We start from the raw sequence: 18,066 nt of genomic DNA on the forward strand, positions 1-18,066 counted from the left end.
CGTTTTGCGGATGGAGCCCTAAGATTTTACCTGTACAACCTGAGGCGCAGGAAGAGCCTCGGCGATGCGGTGCTGGACCGCAATATTTGCTTTGTTGATACTCCGGGGTATGGGTGTCATGAAGGTCTTAGAGACGGAGTGAAGGACGGCTCATATGATCCGTTTTTGGCTAATCATGGCGACGTCACTGAACAAGCACGCCTTCCACCTGGAACAGGTAGTATCCTCGTTCTCTATGGCTCGAATAGCTTGATATCGACCAAATCGCTGCTTCGGCATTGCAAACTGTACTAAGCTGCAAAATGCAGTCTATGAGGTGTCAGAATATACGGCCCTGAGCTAGAAGTCCCAATAACGAAAAATGGGGCAGCGAAGGTTTTTAGCTCAATGGTTCAACATAAGGATCTGACTGCGGTGGAAGTTTGATACGTAGGAACCCGCCCGGGACCTTGAGCTAGTCGGTGTCTCTTCTGTCAATTTCTCTTCTAACTTTTTCCCGTGCTCTTTCTTTCCTTCAGACTATACACTGCGCAAGGAACCTTCAGTCTGCCGCCCTGATCAAGTGAACACATGTGTGGATGCCTGAAATCTCCCTCAGCGAACGGGCTCAGCTTCCCACTTTCACTGATAAGTTCCGATACACCTAAAATCACTCGGCCGTTTATGCTTGGGAATCCTCTCCCCGCGCCATGGAAGCTCGGTTTCAGATGTACAGTCTGCAATCCGACGGTGCCCAGGGTTCGCGATGAAGTGGTCCGTGGTTGAGAGACAAACACATTCCATGTAAAAAATACTTTTGCCCGATTTACCCTTGCGGACTGTATGTGCTAGCCTCTTGCCTGTTTCTTCGCACATTTCCATCCGTTGTAAATCAAGAAACAGTTTGATTCTACAATAACGGAGAGGGATGTCGACGGTGAATGCGCCCGCTGGAAAAAGGCATGCCGGCTTCCACAGTACTCGGACAACGGGCGCTATCTCCAGTGGCATCATCTTTCCGGCTATGCGCCGGGTCTTTGATTGTTTCCAAGCCTGTTAGAAGCGCCTAAGCCGATACGCGCAAGCCCTACCGAGCTTCTTGAAGCCGCTCTCTGATGGCGGTTGTTCGGTTTCAGCGCCTAAGCCGATACGCGCAAGCCCTACCGAGCTTCTTGAAGCCGCTCTCTGATGGCGGTTGTTCGGTTTCCAAGTTCACGCCCCAACCGTCGGGCCCAAGTCGCCAGATGCCAATGAGTATTCCGTAAATGGGTTCTAAATGGCTGCTGGCAGAACCATAATGGCCAAAAACTCATCAACGTAATCCCTAGGTGACTACCCACAAGCCCAGTATTCTACCCCTGGAAGGAGGTTTCTGTGCCCGCACCGGTCCTCGATCCCACCGTTAAAGCTGTTGACCTCCTACTAAGCAAGCCGAGAGCCGAGACGTTAACGGCCGCGATGCTGTGGAGGAAGCGGGGCAGGGTAAGTGGAGATTCAAGACTGGTCGAACGTCTGAGCGAATTCCGCGGGATGAGAATGAAACACAACACTCAAATGCCCGGAGAAATCTCGCATGACAGTGTTGAATGCGGACATATCTCGCACTATCTACCTGCCTTACTTATCTAGTCTATCTCCATTCCTGCCGCAACAGCATCGCACAACGCTTCCAGGTCTGGCACTCCGTGGAAATCCACACGCAGGCCGCTTGGACGAATGCAACCGTTATTGTGTGTCATGGTTGCGCCGGCCAGCCAGTCATTGGGCGGGCCGCCGGAACCCCCGCACTGCGCTGCGTTGCTTGGTGGAAACTATCGAAGCAGAATGGGTGGGGGATTAGTATACAATCGACGAGAATCAACGTTATCGGAGGCTCGTGAGTCTTAAAAATTCAAATTCCTGTCGAGCACCTTGTGTTCGCTCATCAGCACCCCACAACTGTCGTTCCCCATATCGCCAAGAGCATCCCGGGATCGAAATATTCAGAATCATTATGGCGTTGACGGCGGCCCTTGCTCTCGCGGCGCTGCTGCCGGCCGCGGCCGGCGAGACGGTCCTCGGCGTCTACATTTTTCATCGGCACGGTGACCGAACGGCCAAGGAGTGGCCGCCGACGGCGCTGACAGCCCTGGGAACGGAGCAGGTGCTCAGTTCCGGTACCTACTACCGTAACCGCTACATCGGGGCAAATGCCAGCTCTCCGATCGCCGGCGTCAGCCACGACCTAGCCGTGCTGTCGCAGTTGAGCGTGAGCGCGCCCGTCGACTCGGTGCTTCAGAACTCGGCCCAGGCCTTTCTGCAGGGCCTGTACCCGCCGGCCGGCTCCGTCGCGACGCAGAAGCTCGCCAACGGCACGGACACCAACCCTCCCCTCGGCGGATATCAGTACATTCCCGTCAACGCCGTGACAAGCGCTGCGAGTGGTTCCAGTTCCGAGAACAGCGTGTGGCTCCAGGGCACGTCTGGGTGTGGGAACGCTATGATCAGCAGCAATGAGTACTACACCAGCACCGAGTACCTGGATACGCTGGCTAGCACGGCCGATTTCTACAAGAGCCTCGAGCCTGTCATCAACGGCACCTTCACCGAGGCACAGGCCAGCTTCAAAAACGCCTATGCGAGTAGGTAACCCTGTTGTTTCCAGGCGATGCCGCTGGGGAAGGAAGGCATGAATTGAATGTTCACGATATAAACAGTCTACGACCTGATTCACGTTGCTACAATCCACAACAGCACCATCCCCTCATCCTCGCTCCTCACCCCTGAGACGCTGCACCAGCTCCAGACGCGCGCCGACCAGCACGAGTGGGGGCTGGCCTACAACAGCAGCTCGCCCATCCGCGCGGTCTCGGGCGCCGTGCTCGCCGCGCAGATCGTGCAGTCGCTGAACAGCACGCTCCAGACGGCCTCGGCCGCCAGCGGCCTGAAGCTGGGCATCCAGTTCGGCGCCTACGGCACGTTCATGTCCTTCTTCGGGCTCGCGCAGCTGCCGGCCGTGAGCGCCGACTTCACCGGCATGGTCGACTACGCGTCCTCGTTCGCGGTCGAGCTCGTGACCAACTCGACGGCCGCGCGCCCCGCGGCCGCCGACGTCGCCGTGCGCTTCCTCTTCTCCAACGGCAGCGCCGGCCTCAACGCCGCCGGCCTGCAGCCCTTCCCGCTGTTCGGCCGGCGCGAGACCCTGCTGCCCTGGGACACCTTCGCCTCCGAGATGGGCAAGTTCGCCATCGGCGACACGGGCGCGTGGTGCCGCGCGTGCGGCAACACCACGGGCGTGTGCGCGGACTACGCGGCCGGCGCGGCCGGCGCCGCTGGGGGAGACGCGGGCAACGGCGGCGGCGACGGCGGGGTTTCGAGGCCCGTGGCCGGGGTCATCGGCGCCGTGGTTACGCTCGTCGTCGTCCTGGCGCTGGAGGGCCTGCTCATGGCCGTCGCTGGCCTGCGGCTAACCAAGAAGAAGGCAGCCTTCAGCACGGAAGCCCAGGCGGACAAGTTGTCTACGTCCAGTAAGTAAGGTAGACACCGGAATGGCCATGGAAGTTGCTGTTCGCATTCAGTCTAGCTCAGGTTGTCTCCGTATTGAGTCATCTGGTTCTCTCTGATGCGCAACACCCTTAGTGACTAGTAGACGGCGACGGAGTCGGCCGAGGCAGAAACCTGCACTGTGGTATTAGTGTTTCAGGTCATGTAGAGACCGCAAGACTCTGTACCTTTGTTAGCGCCAGACTTGACAGGAGAATTACCCGTGGTTTCCTTCCGCATGCTGGCATCAGGCACGTCAGCGTCTCGTCGCAACCCTAACCCTGTTCAAGCCCTCCGAAGCGACCTCTCCTGCGTCATCGGGCAACCAAGGCACTCGGAGGTCCGTGACTTCTCTCCACCGGCCTCTCTGAAGGAGGGCGGGCGGATGGGTTTAATTAAATCCGCATGGTTGGTTTCCATCCAGATGGGGATGGTGGAATGATCTTAAGTCCGGAGACAAGCGGCTCCCCTCCCCTCATGCAAGCAATCCGAGAGAGCCGCGACTTCCCGAGGAAACAACACGCAAAGACAACGACGAAGTCAAGAACCCGTGAGCCAATCGAGGCCTCTTCACCGGCTCGAGCAAGTTACAGAAACCGAGAGAGACACACCAGGAAACCCCGCCAACACCACCAAAATGCCGATCCGCCGCCCCGTCCCCGTCAAGCTTTACAAGAAGGACGCGGCCGAAACGCTGCGCATCGGCCCGCTGACGATCCGCGTGTACGAGGACGGCTCGCTGACCGAGAACCGGGTCAGCGGCGTGCTGCTCGAGGTGCCCGCCGGCCAGAGCGGGCCGCCGATGCACTGGCACCGCTTCCACGACGAGCTGTTTTTCGTGACCAAAGGTACTTCTTTTTTATTTCTCTGGCGGCACCCCTCACACTACTGAAGCAAAGAGGGTTTAAACGTCCCATATGGGCGTATGGGCGGCGCGTTGTGGTTGTTTGCTCACGGCGGCGGTGGCGTAAATGTAGGGACCATGACCTTCGTGACGCCCGACGGCGAGGTGACCGCCTCGGCGGGGGATCTGATGACCGTGCCCCCGGGGGCGATCCACACGTTCAAGAACGCGTCCGAGACGGAGGACTGCGAGTGCTACATGACGGCCACGCCAGGTGAAGTAGGCCCGACGATCCATCTTTGGGAGCGAGGTGTTTCCTGACTTTGAATACTTCGCACGTCACGTTGCAGGTCACTATGTCGACTGTGAGTTTCGCAAGCCCCCTTTACCAGCCAGCTCTGGCAGCCGGCGCAGAAGAGACGGAGGGCGGCAAAAACGGTGCTGACTGGGTGCTCAGACTTTAGAATGCTGTCCAAAGCAGTGGACGCCGGCAAGCAGCTCACTCCTGCAGATGTGCAGCATCTGATGGCTTTGTTTGGGACATTCCCGCCGGATGTCGAGTCGGAACCGTGATGCGGTTGCTGCAAACTGGCGGCTGCAGCAATGTCAGGGGTTGACGGGCTGTACCTCTGTCGACGCGGCGGTGTTGACTGGATTCCCAGTTTGTGAATCGCTGCAATGAATAGCAGAACGGCATGCCCTATTCAAACTGACTCGGAGGCTTCTCATGCATTAGGAGGAGTGAAGGAACAGCCATAGACCCAGGTCAAGCAGCCTTTCCTTGCAGCCTTCCAGAACGCCGCCTGCCGGGCTCGACGTTATTAGCCACTGCCGCTTTTTCTTCCATCTTGACCCCCTTCCGCCCACCATTTGTTGGCGTCTTCGTCGAAGCAGTTTTGCTCTTCTTTGCCGGTGCCTCGTCGTCCTCTGCCTTTCTCCTTTTCTTGTTCTGGGGCTGGTCATCCTCGCCTTTGGCACCCTTCGACTTCGCGGGTTGCTTCGGCTTCGATTCTCCCTGGTCGGATTCAATGAGCTTCTCCTTTACCCCCGGGACGATGCGGCCGCTCTTCTTCTGGACGTCCGGCACGTAACAGCTTGTCCTCCCGCCCACGGTAAGAAAGGCCAACCTTTCGCCGCTGGGAAGATGACCCACCGCCCCTTTCGCGCCCTTGTTCCATCGGTAGTGGAACAACCAGTCCTTGGGAAACTCGTCGGAATCCCCGAGTTTGTCAACCGCAAACTGGCATACGTAACGGATGGCCTCGTACAGTCTTTTGATCTGCTCGTCGGTGAAGTCATCGCAGTACTGCTCAGGATGAAGCTTGGCTTGATAGAGAACTTCGTCACCGACCCAGTTGCCGATCCCGCTGATGACGCTCTGATCGAGAATGAGGGCCTTGATGGGCACGTGGCGCGAGCGCATCTTGTCTCGCAGGTACCCCTCGGTGAAGACATCTGTATCGACCACGGGATCCGGCCCGTTTTCGACGAGCGGTGAGTACTTTCTGATGCTCTCGCCGGGGCAATCGACCAGGCGGACACGGCCGAAGCGCCTGGGATCAGTGAAAGCGATCTCGACCGTCGGATCTTCGGTCTTCAGGTGGAACTTCCAGTACTTCGGAGGCCAGGCGTCCAATTCCTCAGGCTTCATTTTCTTGTAATAGTTGGTGTATGCTGTTCGGTCGCCCTTAATGTGGATCCAGCCTGGCGAGGAGGGGTTAGCTCGTGCGTAGATAGAGGTTCGCGCGATGAACAGTACCTGTCATGCCGAAGTGCATTACTGGATGGGGCGGTTTGTCGAGAACAAGCCTTGACCATGTCAGTGGTGATCCGGGCTCGCAAGCGGTGGACGGCCCACCAAAAGTATTTGCCCTGTGAGCCCGCCGAGAGAACCTTTTTGCCCGTCAACGCCTCGGCAACCTCGGGCCCCGTAGTACCAGCCTTGCCGAACACATTGGTATCTTCTATCGCCTTGACGCTCTTGATCGACTTTCCGACCAGGTGTAGGCGCAGGTAGTGCACAATGCGGGCGACTGCGTTTTTGGGCGCCCCAACTCCGTCAGCGGGAGCCATCTGGAATGGGAAAAACGCTATCACCGAACTCACCCTCGGCAATCTCAGGCATATCGGGCCACTTTGTTGTAATTCCTCCCGATGATCTGTTGCATAGAAGTAACGCCAGCTGTTCGCGGCGAACCAAGGCGGCGACGCGTGACGGGGAACCCGGGCTGTGGAGAGTTGAGTGGAAGACGCGAAACAGAAGCGCGGTCACATGATCTTGGACAGACCCAAGCTCCTCCTTTGACCCACCAGAGAACCGGAATTTCACAGCTTCTCCACACCACAGGGAGCCAAGCTTCAAAAACTGAGGTCGAACATTTTTTTTTCCATTTTCTGCTTTCCAATTCCCCAACATCAACCATCGCAGCCGAGCTTCTGGTAAGTGACCGCTTTTCCATTTTTACATGGCGCACAGCAGGCAGCTGCCTGATGACAAGCCAATACCGCAAACTAGAGTCTTTGATCTACGGACATGAAACTAGAAATTGATACGTCAGTCTGATCGCTGCCGCTGCTGCTGCCGTCGCGTTGCCTTCAACCTGAATAGAGTCGTTCAGAAGCTGACTGGCAAGAAGGAACTCCAGGTCCCCACGAGTACCAATCGCCGGCCGGTTGAAGATCCAGAGATGGCTTGGAAAGGCTGACCGCCGTTTTGTTGAGGCGGCTCGTCATTACGCCGAGACATGGCGAAGAAATCGCACGCGGCTACGAATCCTTCCACTGCTTGAGGTCAACGGGTTAGTGCGCGACTTGATTACACAATCTTGTTTTTCTCGTGATGAACAGTTCTTTGCTTCGGCAAGTTGGAATTACCGACTGATTCCCCTTGAAGAAAAACAGCTGGCTGTTTCTGAGTTTTCCACCTATTTGTCTTTGCACGACGCTTCCCTTAGTTAGCCAGACGCTGACTGCCAACAGCAGATTCACGAGTACGTAAGCGCCTTTCTCTGCCAGACGTCGACGGACTTCCGTGATGAAGCGGCACTGGGCTCCGATATCACATGAGCAGACATGCCACGTTGCGACAGGCCTAGAAAACCTCGTCCACTGATCTCCATCCATTGCCACGCTTTCTTGTCCAATGTGTTGGACGCTGAAGCTAACTGTACTGGAGAAGACGGCAGCAGTTTGAGCCGGCCCAGTTGCGCGGAAGCCGCATTTTGTAAGTAAACAAACCAACTGCCCCTTTCCTGCCATACTTGGGTGATGACTCTAGATGACGAGTCTGATTCGGGATTCCCGCTGAAGACAACCTTTTTAACTACCATTCATGCTTTTCTGACATTTCTGGACCGACATACGGCATCGCGTTCCCCTGCAAAGATTTGCGCTAACTGCTAGCAAGATCGTTGCACTTCTCCCCCAAGCAGAGACCCATCCAATCTAGCCGCCGCGTGATCGTCAGGTATGTTGAGTCCGTTGAACGACCTTTTGCTTCACTGCACCGCTCTCGTGATGACTCGACTTTACAATTGACAAGCATATGTCAGAGCTCACGCTAAGATGACATCGTCATGTCTGATTCTTTTCCCCTGACACGTCACAGTCCTCATTCACCTTGATGAATGCGTGCTAACTGTCCTAGCGTACTCAACCCGTTCTAGCTCGTCGATTGCCCAGAACTCTCGGCCTTCAGTCTCAACCTTCAGTGTAGACTGCAATGGTAAGCAACACCATTTCTCACTACGGTCCCCTGGCTTCTATGATGATTTCAATTTTATCACGACGGTCTACATAGCTTATGCTTTGATGATATCGCCGGTGACACGGCTTGAACACTGATAGAGCCACTGTCTGGGTGCTTGATTCCCCACCAATGCCGAGAGTTCGAGGCTAACATCAAGAAGGGCTGCAGGACAAAACCGACTGTGTTGCCTTGGCCTCGGCCGAATTTCCTGGCCTTCCGAAGAGCCTCAGGTCAGTGCTTCCCCGGTACTAACAGTCGCGGGCATTGCCTTGCGGTATGCTTCAAGCCGATATTGTGACTGCCATGAGCCGGTATGTCTAGCTCTCTTTCCACACAACACGTTTCATGCCATGAAGTACCACTGCATGTAGAAGCTTCAATCCGTAGCTCAATACATTCATTGCCGCTGAGAACCTTCCTGAGGGTACTCTCTCTGCTCCAGAGTTTATGCCTTGACAAAAACGCCCATTTCGAAACCTTTCCATCATAACCCGACCAAACATCTTCTCGAGAGAGCAAACAAACACTGGATGATTAACCACTTCCACTGTCCCAACTTCGAAACACCGTCCATGGCGTGGTCCTCCGTAAACCCTCATACTCGGCCGAGCCCTTTCTCTCCGTCCCCAAAGCAATGCATCCGACATACAGCGGTGCGACACATTGGAAGTTGCTGGCTGGATAGGCGAACCATTTGCGCTGGTGCCTAGATTGGCGCTCCGCCTCGGTTGCGAAGAAGCCGTTTGTAAAAAAACAAGAAACAAATACAGCAACGGTCAGCGAGTGAAGCAGGAACAGGGCAAAGCGTGGTTGCCGGGGCCCTTCTGTCAAGCATCATGCTGGTTGTGTCTTGTTGTTTATTTCGCAGGGGGTGTTGTCACCCGGCACCGACTCATCAAAGGCTGGATCTTAAAGAGGTCCCGCCAAGACTAATTTCGGCCAATTGTCGGCAATGTTTTTACAGCGTCAGTACCCCGCCAAGACCGCCAAGGGGTTTGCACTATCGCCACGGGTTAGCCACGGGTTAGTTCGCCAGGGGTACGGGGGGCGGCGTCAGCCCCCCGCTGGTTAGGGTTCGGGTTAATGGTTAGGATTCGGGTTAAGGTTAGGGTACGGGTTAACTTCGTTTCCTTTTTTTTCGATTTGGTTGAGGTTTCGCGAAGTTGTTGCTACGAGTCTTTGCAATTCTTCGTTGTTGATGTTGCTCGAAGTCGTGGCGACCCCGCTCACCCCGTGGCGATTTGTAAATACTTGTAAGCGGTAGGTTCCGAAATTAGTCTTGGCGGGACCTCTTTAAGGATAACCACAAGTATGTCCCTGGTTACGTATATGTTTACTTTCTCCTTTTCCCATTTCTTCTTTCTTTCTTTCTTTCTTCTTTTTATTTTTTTCTCTCTTTCCTTTCTTCAGGCAGGCTGTGGGCTAACCCATGTCAGCAATGGCAGTGCCCTTGCCGAAAACCTACCTAACCAACTGTGGCGTTCAGCTCATAACTTAGACAGGACAGATCGTGTGTGGAGAACCTGGCACGGAGCTCAGCCGCACTGCACCGCGATGGCAGCCTCTTCTTGCTTCTCCCTCCGCACACCCAGCCGGCTGACGGACGGCGGATAACAGCAGCCATGTCCAGCTCGAATCCGTCGGCGACGGACATCATCACGTACATCGGCGTGCCGCTGGCCGTGCTCGGGGTGCTCCCGATCCTGTACAACACGGCGGTGACGCTGGCGGCCGTGTCGCGCATCAAGCGCATGCTGCGGCACAGCAGGCTGACGGCCCTCACGCGCAGCGACGTGGTCAACCGCGTCATCGAGGTCGAGCTGCCGCGCTACGCCGTGCGGCCCTGGGACCGGTTCGCCGACCGCGCGCAGTACTGGACGCTCTCGCGCCACCCGTCCAGCATCCCCGGCGGCAGCTGGACCACCTTCAACTGGCAGACCAACGTCATCGGCTTCAAGACGCAGCGCGTCGAGTATGCCGACCAGCTGCGCCAGCCCCAGGTCGAGGTGGCCTTTGACGAGCTGGTGTGCTACCTGCTAGATCTCGGCGCCGTGCCGGACCCGCAAGGCTGGCGGCTCTTGCGGTCGGCGGGCCTGTGGACGCCCGTCGGCTGCGCGTTGATGCTGTCGCCCGACGGGAAGGAGAAGGCGCTGACCATCGCGCCGCTCGACGGCTCCGACGGCTACCTGAGCCTGGCGGTCACCTGGGCTGGGCCCTGGACGACGCGCGACTACACCCACCTGCCGCCGTACTGGGTGCGTCTTCCACCACCGCCACCACCACCTCCCGCCCCATCAACAGCGGAGGACGAGGGTTCCACAAAAGCTGAGGTCAGCAAGGACTCCAGCTCGGCGGCAGAAGCGGAAGGGAGCGCCGACCTGCCCCGGGAGGAAGCATCCTCCAGCCTCAAGAAGCCATCGCTCGACTCGGCCCGGCAACGCGGCATCACCAGCTCCAGCAACCCCATCACCTGCCAAATCTCAGCCGACGGCATCGTCACGGCGCTCAGCCAAGACCCGGACCGCCAGTTCGCCAGCACCGTGCACCTCGACAGCCTGTACATCGAGCACCTGCGCGTGCGGCCGGGGCAGTCGGCGGGCGCGTGGTTCGCGAGCGCGGCGACGGCGTACGGCACGAGCAGCCAGACGATCCTGTGGAACTACAAGATCCCGGACGACATCCTGCGCTTCGCGCGCCGCGAGACGGTGCCCTGCGGCGTGTTGGTGCTGCTGGGCGTCGTCGACGAGGCCGCCACGCCCGAGTGGGCCACCCGGCAGCACGGCGGCGGCGACGACGACCACGCCCGGCAGCTCGACCTGTTCGCCCGGCGCCACCGGGAGCAGCGCGCCGCCATGGAGGCCGAGGCCAGGATGCCGCCTGCGCAGAGGGCCGCCGCCGTACAACAGCGGGTCATGCGCGAGAATCAGGAGCGGCTGCAGGATAGTAAGGCTCCCCTCTCCCTTTTCCTCTTTGGTGTGATCCTTGAATGGCGGGTAGGTCGCGCTGGAGGCTAACCGTGGAACAGTGAAGGACAAGCTGCGAGCGGAGGCACAGCGCAAGGAGACGCGCATGATGGAGGCGCTGCAAAGCCCCAAGTGGGATACCAAGCTCGTGGCGGAGCACAACCTCGCGTGGCTGAAGACGACGGGCGCGGTGTCTGGCGAGTGCGGCGTCAAGGAGGTCGTGGGGACGCTGCTCCACCGGATGGTGCTCGACGGGGAGTTCACCTCGAGGCTCTGCCGGATGCTGGATCTGTGGAAGGCGTGGGCCGAGAACGGCGGCATGCGCAAGTCGGACCTGGCGGCGCTGCAGGAGGACCAGACGACCTTTGCGTATGCGACCTTGCTGGTGGCTATCATCGAGGGGACCTCGTCGGCATTGGAGGGGACGCTGTCGATGGACTTGCAGGAGTGTCTGCGGATGTGGAGAATCGTCAGGTTAGGGTAGTCTCTTTTTCTGAAACTGTATAGCATCCTTCATGGTGCACCATCTCGACGATTAAATATAATATACCCTGCCGAGCGGTCCTTTTTTGTACACATATAATACAGCCATTGCTCAGGACACCCCCCTCACCCCACCCTCTGCACGCCAAAGAAGTAATTCCCCACCTTCTCGCTGCCCCTCACCTCCTTCCACCCCAGCCCGGGCACGTACACGACGCCCATCACCCTCGGCGGGCCCCACAGCCCGCCCTTCCCCTCGAAATAGGCCCTCAGCTCCCCCTCATTGATGTACTTGTCCCAGTCGTGCGTGCCGCGGGGCACGACGCCCAGCAGGTCCTCGGCCACCAGCTTGGTCGTCAGCCAGCTCGTCCAGGTGCGCGCGATCGTGCTCAGCACCAGCCAGCCGCCCGGCCGCACGAACTCGCCCACGCGGTCGAGGAACGCCGCCGGGTAGTCCACGTGCTCGACCACCTCGAACACGCTGACGACGTCGAACCGGTCGGCGGGGCGCGCGGGCAGCGCCAGCGTCTCGATCGTCGCGTTGAGGTACGTCAGCCGCGGCTCGCCGGCGTGGCTGTTGCTGTTGTTGTTGTTGCTGCTGCTGCTGCTGCTGCTGCTGCTGCTGCTGCTGTTGTGTGGGAGGAGCAAGAAGGGATCGCGCTTGGCGTGCGCGCGGGCGACGGCGAGGATCGTCGGCGACGGGTCGATCGCGGTCACGGAGTGCGTGGTGGGCAGCCGCGCGGCGGACTCGGCGAAGATGCCGCCGCCGCAGCCGACGTCGAGGTAGCGGAGGCCGGTGGGCGTGGTTGGTGATGTTGAGTCTCGGGAAGACGAGGAGGAGAGGCAGGCGCGGATGAAGTCGTGCCGCAGCGGGTTCATCAGGTGCAGCGGCCGCGAGGGGCCGTGCGGGTCCCACCAGGAGGAGGCGAGGGCGGAGAAGTGGGAGATTTCGGTTTCATTGACCGAGGAGGTGGAGGAGGAGGGAGACGAGTGTGTGGTTGCGGAAGGGTTGTGGTGGACGCGTGGGGTGGTGCCGAGCGTCCGGGATGGTTGAGGGAAGGGGAGGATTTGCGCTGTGGCAGCCGCTATCCGGGTCCATGGAGACGGACGTGCCGGGCTGGCCAGCCGCGGAAGGAGCCGTGGTGGTGGCCGCATTTCGGTCGGGATGAAGGTCGGTGGTGGGTGCTCGGCCGTGCCGCGCGCGGATCGGATCGCCCGAGCTGCACGCTGCACTGGAGGTCAAGGCCTGGCCGTTTTTGGGGGATCTGCAGTGCAATTGCTCGGCACCTCAGCGATGCAGCCAGACCCACCTAGCCGCGCGGGGTTCTAGAACAGTTCTAGCGTCCCCGCGCAGCTGTCGCAGTGCCCCGCTTTCAAGGGACTTCCAGGGCCGTTGTTCCCACGCCAAGTTGATTAACTTCACAGTTTTCCGAGAATCGCAGGATTGCCGAGCCGAGACCAACGGACGATGTGTTTGTCAGCGCCCGTCATCATTGATGACAGGCAGACCACATATCGGGCACGTCATGTAATCCAAGAAGCCTTGTTAGTCAGACCATGGATGACTTTGCGGAACTCCAGACTAATCCTCTCTGTACGGAAGTGCAGAACGCTGCACTGTGAATCTGCGGCAAGCATGTGCCTGGGCGAGCCCGAGAAATTGGACCCCGAGCTTTCGGCATCCGGCACCCCACCAACGCCGAGATGGCCCTCGGTGGTCATCCGACTGACCTGACCCCCCTCGTCCTCGACATCGAACTCTAAGAATTGACGGAAGCACATCTCGTGAGTTATGAATTGCGACATGACACAAGCTCCGACCTTGACACTAAACGGCGCTGAGTAATCTGTCGAAAAGTAAAGAATCAGAGGGGCGCCGAATTCGCTCCCGCCCAGACCGCAATCGTCTAAATTGAATTTTCCAACCCTCACCACCAACCACATCGTCGACCCCGCCACCACCTCCCTCCCGCCGACGCAGAGCCAGCAACCGATCCATCGCAGCCATGCCGTCGACGACCCCGTCCTCTGGTCACATCGACCGGTCCCAATTCGACAGCATCCCCGACACCGTCCAAGCCTTCCGTACGCCGGCCCTCCCCGTACCCTTCCTCCCCCCACCCCACGCACGTCGGCAACCTCTGTCCCCAAACTAACTTGCCCCCCTTCCCCCTCTCCCGGCACCAGGCAACGGCGAATTCGTGGTGGTCCTCGACGACCCGTCGCGCGAGAACGAAGCAGACCTGATCATCGCGGCGGAGGCCGTCACGACGGAGCAGATGGGCTTCCTGATCCGGCACACGTCGGGGCTGGTGTGCGCGCCGGTGCTGCCGGCGCGCGCGCGGGAGCTGGCGCTGCCGCCGATGGTGGCGCGCAACGAGGACCCGCGGGGCACGGCGTACACGGTCAGCGTGGACGCGGCCGACGCGCGCGTCAGCACGGGCATCAGCGCGCACGACCGCGCCCTGGCCTGCCGCTTCCTGGCCGACGACGCCGGCCGCTCCGCCGCCGACTTCCGCCGCCCCGGCCACGTGTTCCCCCTGTGCGCGAAGCCCGGCGGCGTGCGCCAGCGCCGCGGCCACACCGAGGCCGCCATCGACCTGTGCCGCCTCGCCGGGAAGAAGCCCGCCGCGGTGATCAGCGAGCTGGTCGACGACGGCGCCGAGGTGCCCGGCCGCGCCCTGCGGGAGGCGCCGGGGATGCTGAGGGGCGAGGCGTGCGTCGCCTTTGCGAGGAAGTGGGGGTTGAAGGTGTGCACGATTGCGGATTTGGTGGAATATCTGGAGAAGACGGAGGGGAAGCTGCCGGTGAATGGCTCGTGAGGGATTTCCGGCTCGAAGTGGTGGGATGGCATATAAGAGGTTTAAATCATGGTGGCGGTGTGTTTTCACGCGCCTGCATCTACACACCCAGGGGCTGATAGATCCGAGGGGGTTTCTTGGTGCATCGCACATGTAGATATCGTCTTGGACACGGCGGCGCATCGCGGTTTTGGGTTTGGCTGGGCCGTTGCTGATAGAAAAAAAAGAAGAGGTTTCACAGCCTTGTAGTAGACAGGTTGCAAATCCGTCGGACAGCACCCGCTATTGCATGGAGCATCGATGTGGCTGAAATCAAGCCGATAATACTATGCGACACAAACGCCAACCAGCCCCCTTTTTTTTGTCTTTCCAATCTATGCAACAACAACAAACAAGCTGAGTCGCTAGTACATCGGCTTCGACATGGGCGCAATAAGGCCCTGCTTGACGATCACCCGAGGCTTCGTCGCCTCCTGGAACGTCTCCTTGGTCATCCACTCGGGGCCGACCGGCAGCCGCAACGAGCGCTCGTACTGCTGCTGCGACTCGAAAGGATGCGGCAGCTGCGTGGCAAGATACTTGTCGTTCTGCAGCAAAGCGTTAGCCGGACACTCTTTTTTCCTGCACGGACAACCCGCTGAGACAAACCTTTTTGATGCGCTTCTCGTTGATGATGACGTCCTTCAACCTAAAGTCCTTGCGGTCCTTCTTCTTGACGCCCTCGACCTTGGTGACGAACCGGCCCTGGTGCCGCTTCTTCTCGCGGTTGCTCACACCTTCGCCGACCCAGCTGCCCCAGCCGGGGAGGGTGTTATCCACCTCCTTCTCGTCGTCCTCTTGCTCGATCGCGGCCTTCTCCTTCTCGAACTGGCCGTGCACGTCCTCGCCGGCGAACGCCCGCTCGATCAGCTTCTGGTCGCGGATTGCCATGGGGAGGTGGAGCGCAGCCTCGTCGTCCGACTCGTTCGCCCCATCCGCAGGAACCACTCCGTTCCCTTCCGGCTTGGACTTGGGCTTGGCTGCTTTGATCTCCAGCGTCGCGGTGTTGGATAGGTCTACCTCCACGGTCCTCGGTTTGCTCCCCTTCTTGCTCTTGCTGCTGGACGACTCGCCCTGGGACCAGACTCCAGCAGTGCCCGGGGCTGATGCTGCGGGCTCGGCCGTAGTCCACGCGCCAGCGATGCCAGAAGCCGAGGGTTGCGGTGCGGCCTGCGTCTCGGGCTGAGATTGTGATGCCCCTGAACGGATGCCGGCCCCAGCCGAGTTGTCCGCCCCATATTCCTCAGCAGCTTTGGCCTTCTTGCTGGCGGCCGTGCTTGCCTTGGTGGTGGTTGCAGAGTTGCCCATGCCAAACTGCCGGCGGCCAACTTCCACCTCATCCGGCTCGGAAGCTCCTTCGTAGTCCGAGTCTAGCTGGCGACGGAGCTCAGCGATAGCTTCTTCGTTTTCCTTCTTGCGCTGCTCCTCCGCGCGCTGCATGAACTTCATCTGCATGAGCTTCGACGGAGGCTCTTCGCCGTCTCCGTAAGCAGCCGCGCGCTCCAGCTCCGCCAGCAGACGACGCCGATCGTCACCAGCTTCTGAGGCCTCCGAGACGTCAGAGCCATCATCCTCATCGTCTGACCCGCCAGCTCGGCCCTCGACGCGACGGCGCAGATCTTCCTTTCTCCGCGCCATCTCGGCGAGGCCAGCGCGGAAATCCTCGTCCCAGACGGCGCGGCCGGCTTTCTTGCCGAGCTTGGCCCACTTGCTCTCCTTGTGGCGCGTTCCGACGCGCTCCAGCGCCCGTCTCCGGTCCAAGGCTTCGCGCTCATCCTCAGAATCCAGCTCGCCGGCCGCAAGCGCCTCCTCGCGTTCAGCCTGCTCCTGGCGGAGAAGTTCTTTGCGATGGATCCGGCGGTAGGTCTTGCTCTTGATCTTCTTGATGCGCTTCGCCCTGGCCATCTCCCGCGAGTATAATTCCCGCTCGCGCCGCCGCTGCCGTTGGATCTCTTTCAATTCAGCTTGCGACAAGCCGGACTGGCCCGCGCCGTCTGCAGCTTCCTTCTTTTCAGGTTTGGCGCTGGGGCCTAGCCCGCTCTCCTCCATGATTGCCAGGATGGTTTGCTCCAACTCGGTTCCGGCGGTCTTATTGGTGATGGGCATGAGCTCTCCGCTGTCGAGGCCACGGTCGTGGGCATTTTGGGCGAGAGGGAAGACCAGATGATCGGCCCGCCGGTTGTGCTTGACCGTCTCGATCCACCTGTCGAGCGTCTCGTTGGTTTTCTCGTAGGCCGCACTGCGGAGCAGACGATCCTGCTGGCGCTTGGGCAGGGGGACATCAAGCTTCTTGGAGGAGCCCGGCTTGACCGCCTTCTCTTCCTTGTTCATGAGACGGAGCGACCGCTTGATGTGCGGATCCTTGACGCCCGCCAAGCCAAGGTCCTTCAGACTGAGCTTGGTCTTGTTTTGCCCTGCCTCTTGCTCCTTATCAGCCTCCTCATCTTCGCCAGCAAACCCAGCGATCATGCTTTGCAGAGCATCCAGCTTCGACTCGTCAGCCTCGCCATCCTCATCGTCCTCGCTCTCGTCGTCCGCGTCAGTGGACTCTTCCTCCTCCTCTTCGGACCCCGACTCTTCCTCCTGGCCCTCGCCGTCCTCCTCCTCCTCAGAAAACTGGTCTAGCGCAGTCGCCAGATCAATGGCGTCCGAGCCGAGCGACTCAAGGTCCTCTTCCTCCTCTTGTTCTTCTTGTCCCTCATCTCCCTCATCCCCTCCCCTCCTCCGTTTGGATTTCTTTTTCCCCTTCGAGCTACTCCCCCCAAACGCAAACCCCTCAAACCGTTCTTCATCGCTCTCGCCAAACGCCTCGTCCGAATCCAGCTCCGAGTCCTCATCCTCCCCACCCACACCCACATGCCACTCCTCACTCTCACTCCCTCCACCGTCCCCATTTCCACCTTCATCGTCAGAGGAGAACCCAGCAAACCCGCCATCCCCCTCATCTCTCCGCGCCCTCTTCGCCCGCCTGGCCCCATGCCCCAGCCCATCCCCACCATCACCATCCGCACCGAAACCGTCCCCGCCCTCCTCCTCGTCGTCGTGGTGCGCCCTCTTCCCTGCCCGACCGTCCTCCCGCTCCAAGCCGCGCGTGCGCACCCCGCGCGGCGCCGCGTCGGGCTCCTGCGCGGCGGCCAGCGCGAACGCGTCGAGCGCTTTGGCGGTCGCTTTTGCGCGCGACTTCTTGAGCGTCCGCGCGTGCGATTTGCCGGGCGGGTGGCGGCCGCCTGAGGCGGAGGAGGAGGAGGGGGTCGGGAGGAGGGGGCGGCCGTGGGCTTGGCGGCCTGGCATTTTTTTTTTTTTTTTTGGGTGTTTCTCTGCCTTGATGGAAATTATGGAAGGGAAGGGGCTGTTGTTGTGATGTGTTGGGATATGGTGGCCCGCTTGCAGGCCTTGGGAAGGCAGGCGGCGGAACGGTGGATGGATTGGAATATTTGGTTGTTTTCTGCCGGAAAATTGATGGGCAACTTTTGGGCGGTGAGGAACGATGTGTGGTGGGGCTCACAGAGCTGCCGCTGTCTGCTCGAGCTCGGCGCTTGGCGCGCCGGGGGTTGGCATCTTGCCTGCCGGGAAGTTAGGACGACAGTCCATCATCGCGGTCCGCAAAAATTCCCGAACTTCTCCCAACTCGCGATCAACCACCACCAGTACCATCCCACCCCTCGACCGCCTCCATCCTCCCTCGGT

At 59.6% G+C, this 18,066-nt stretch overlaps 8 protein-coding genes across 8 annotated transcripts; 5 read left to right on the forward strand and 3 right to left on the reverse strand.

The window, feature by feature from the left end:
- Nucleotides 1-1,776: 1,776 nt before the first annotated feature.
- On the forward strand, nucleotides 1,777-3,747 carry THITE_2109813 (uncharacterized protein). Its single transcript, XM_003650355.1, has 2 exons — nucleotides 1,777-2,600; nucleotides 2,676-3,747. The coding sequence occupies exons 1-2, from the start codon at nucleotides 1,973-1,975 to the stop codon at nucleotides 3,491-3,493; spliced, it is 1,446 nt and encodes a 481-aa protein (XP_003650403.1). The 5' UTR covers nucleotides 1,777-1,972; the 3' UTR covers nucleotides 3,494-3,747.
- A 72-nt stretch (nucleotides 3,748-3,819) lies between these two features.
- On the forward strand, nucleotides 3,820-4,474 carry THITE_2109814 (uncharacterized protein). Its single transcript, XM_003650356.1, has 2 exons — nucleotides 3,820-4,051; nucleotides 4,107-4,474. The coding sequence occupies exon 2, from the start codon at nucleotides 4,139-4,141 to the stop codon at nucleotides 4,391-4,393; it is 255 nt and encodes an 84-aa protein (XP_003650404.1). The 5' UTR covers nucleotides 3,820-4,051; nucleotides 4,107-4,138; the 3' UTR covers nucleotides 4,394-4,474.
- A 2-nt stretch (nucleotides 4,475-4,476) lies between these two features.
- THITE_2109817 (uncharacterized protein) lies at nucleotides 4,477-4,743 on the forward strand. Its single transcript, XM_003650357.1, has one exon. It carries the CDS (start codon nucleotides 4,484-4,486, stop codon nucleotides 4,664-4,666), a length of 183 nt encoding a protein of 60 aa, XP_003650405.1. The 5' UTR covers nucleotides 4,477-4,483; the 3' UTR covers nucleotides 4,667-4,743.
- Nucleotide 4,744: 1 nt separating this feature from the next.
- Nucleotides 4,745-6,572, reverse strand: THITE_2109818 (uncharacterized protein). The gene is made up of 4 exons (XM_003650358.1): nucleotides 6,452-6,572; nucleotides 6,204-6,378; nucleotides 6,105-6,154; nucleotides 4,745-6,049 (listed from the first exon to the last, which is right to left on the reverse strand). Exons 1-4 carry the CDS (start codon nucleotides 6,468-6,470, stop codon nucleotides 5,112-5,114), a joined length of 1,182 nt encoding a protein of 393 aa, XP_003650406.1. The 5' UTR covers nucleotides 6,471-6,572; the 3' UTR covers nucleotides 4,745-5,111.
- Nucleotides 6,573-9,464: 2,892 nt separating this feature from the next.
- THITE_2109822 (uncharacterized protein) lies at nucleotides 9,465-11,603 on the forward strand. Its single transcript, XM_003650359.1, has 2 exons — nucleotides 9,465-11,036; nucleotides 11,119-11,603. The coding sequence occupies exons 1-2, from the start codon at nucleotides 9,716-9,718 to the stop codon at nucleotides 11,538-11,540; spliced, it is 1,743 nt and encodes a 580-aa protein (XP_003650407.1). The 5' UTR covers nucleotides 9,465-9,715; the 3' UTR covers nucleotides 11,541-11,603.
- Nucleotides 11,604-11,671: 68 nt separating this feature from the next.
- Nucleotides 11,672-12,592, reverse strand: THITE_2012986 (uncharacterized protein; the record flags this gene model as incomplete). Its single annotated transcript, XM_003650360.1, has 1 exon — nucleotides 11,672-12,592. A coding segment is annotated over one exon (921 nt), but the record flags the coding sequence as incomplete, so codon positions are not given.
- Nucleotides 12,593-12,869: 277 nt separating this feature from the next.
- Nucleotides 12,870-14,732, forward strand: THITE_2109828 (uncharacterized protein). Its single transcript, XM_003650361.1, has 4 exons — nucleotides 12,870-13,084; nucleotides 13,148-13,324; nucleotides 13,398-13,624; nucleotides 13,727-14,732. Exons 3-4 carry the CDS (start codon nucleotides 13,546-13,548, stop codon nucleotides 14,359-14,361), a joined length of 714 nt encoding a protein of 237 aa, XP_003650409.1. The 5' UTR covers nucleotides 12,870-13,084; nucleotides 13,148-13,324; nucleotides 13,398-13,545; the 3' UTR covers nucleotides 14,362-14,732.
- A 12-nt stretch (nucleotides 14,733-14,744) lies between these two features.
- On the reverse strand, nucleotides 14,745-17,670 carry THITE_2040798 (uncharacterized protein; the record flags this gene model as incomplete). The annotated part of the gene is made up of 3 exons (XM_003650362.1): nucleotides 14,745-14,903; nucleotides 14,989-17,326; nucleotides 17,561-17,670. The coding sequence occupies 3 exons, from the start codon at nucleotides 17,668-17,670 to the stop codon at nucleotides 14,745-14,747; spliced, it is 2,607 nt and encodes an 868-aa protein (XP_003650410.1).
- Nucleotides 17,671-18,066: the final 396 nt, after the last annotated feature.

Source organism: Thermothielavioides terrestris, chromosome 1 (assembly GCF_000226115.1).
Source record: "Thermothielavioides terrestris NRRL 8126 chromosome 1, complete sequence".
Lineage (NCBI taxonomy): Eukaryota > Fungi > Ascomycota > Sordariomycetes > Sordariales > Chaetomiaceae > Thermothielavioides > Thermothielavioides terrestris.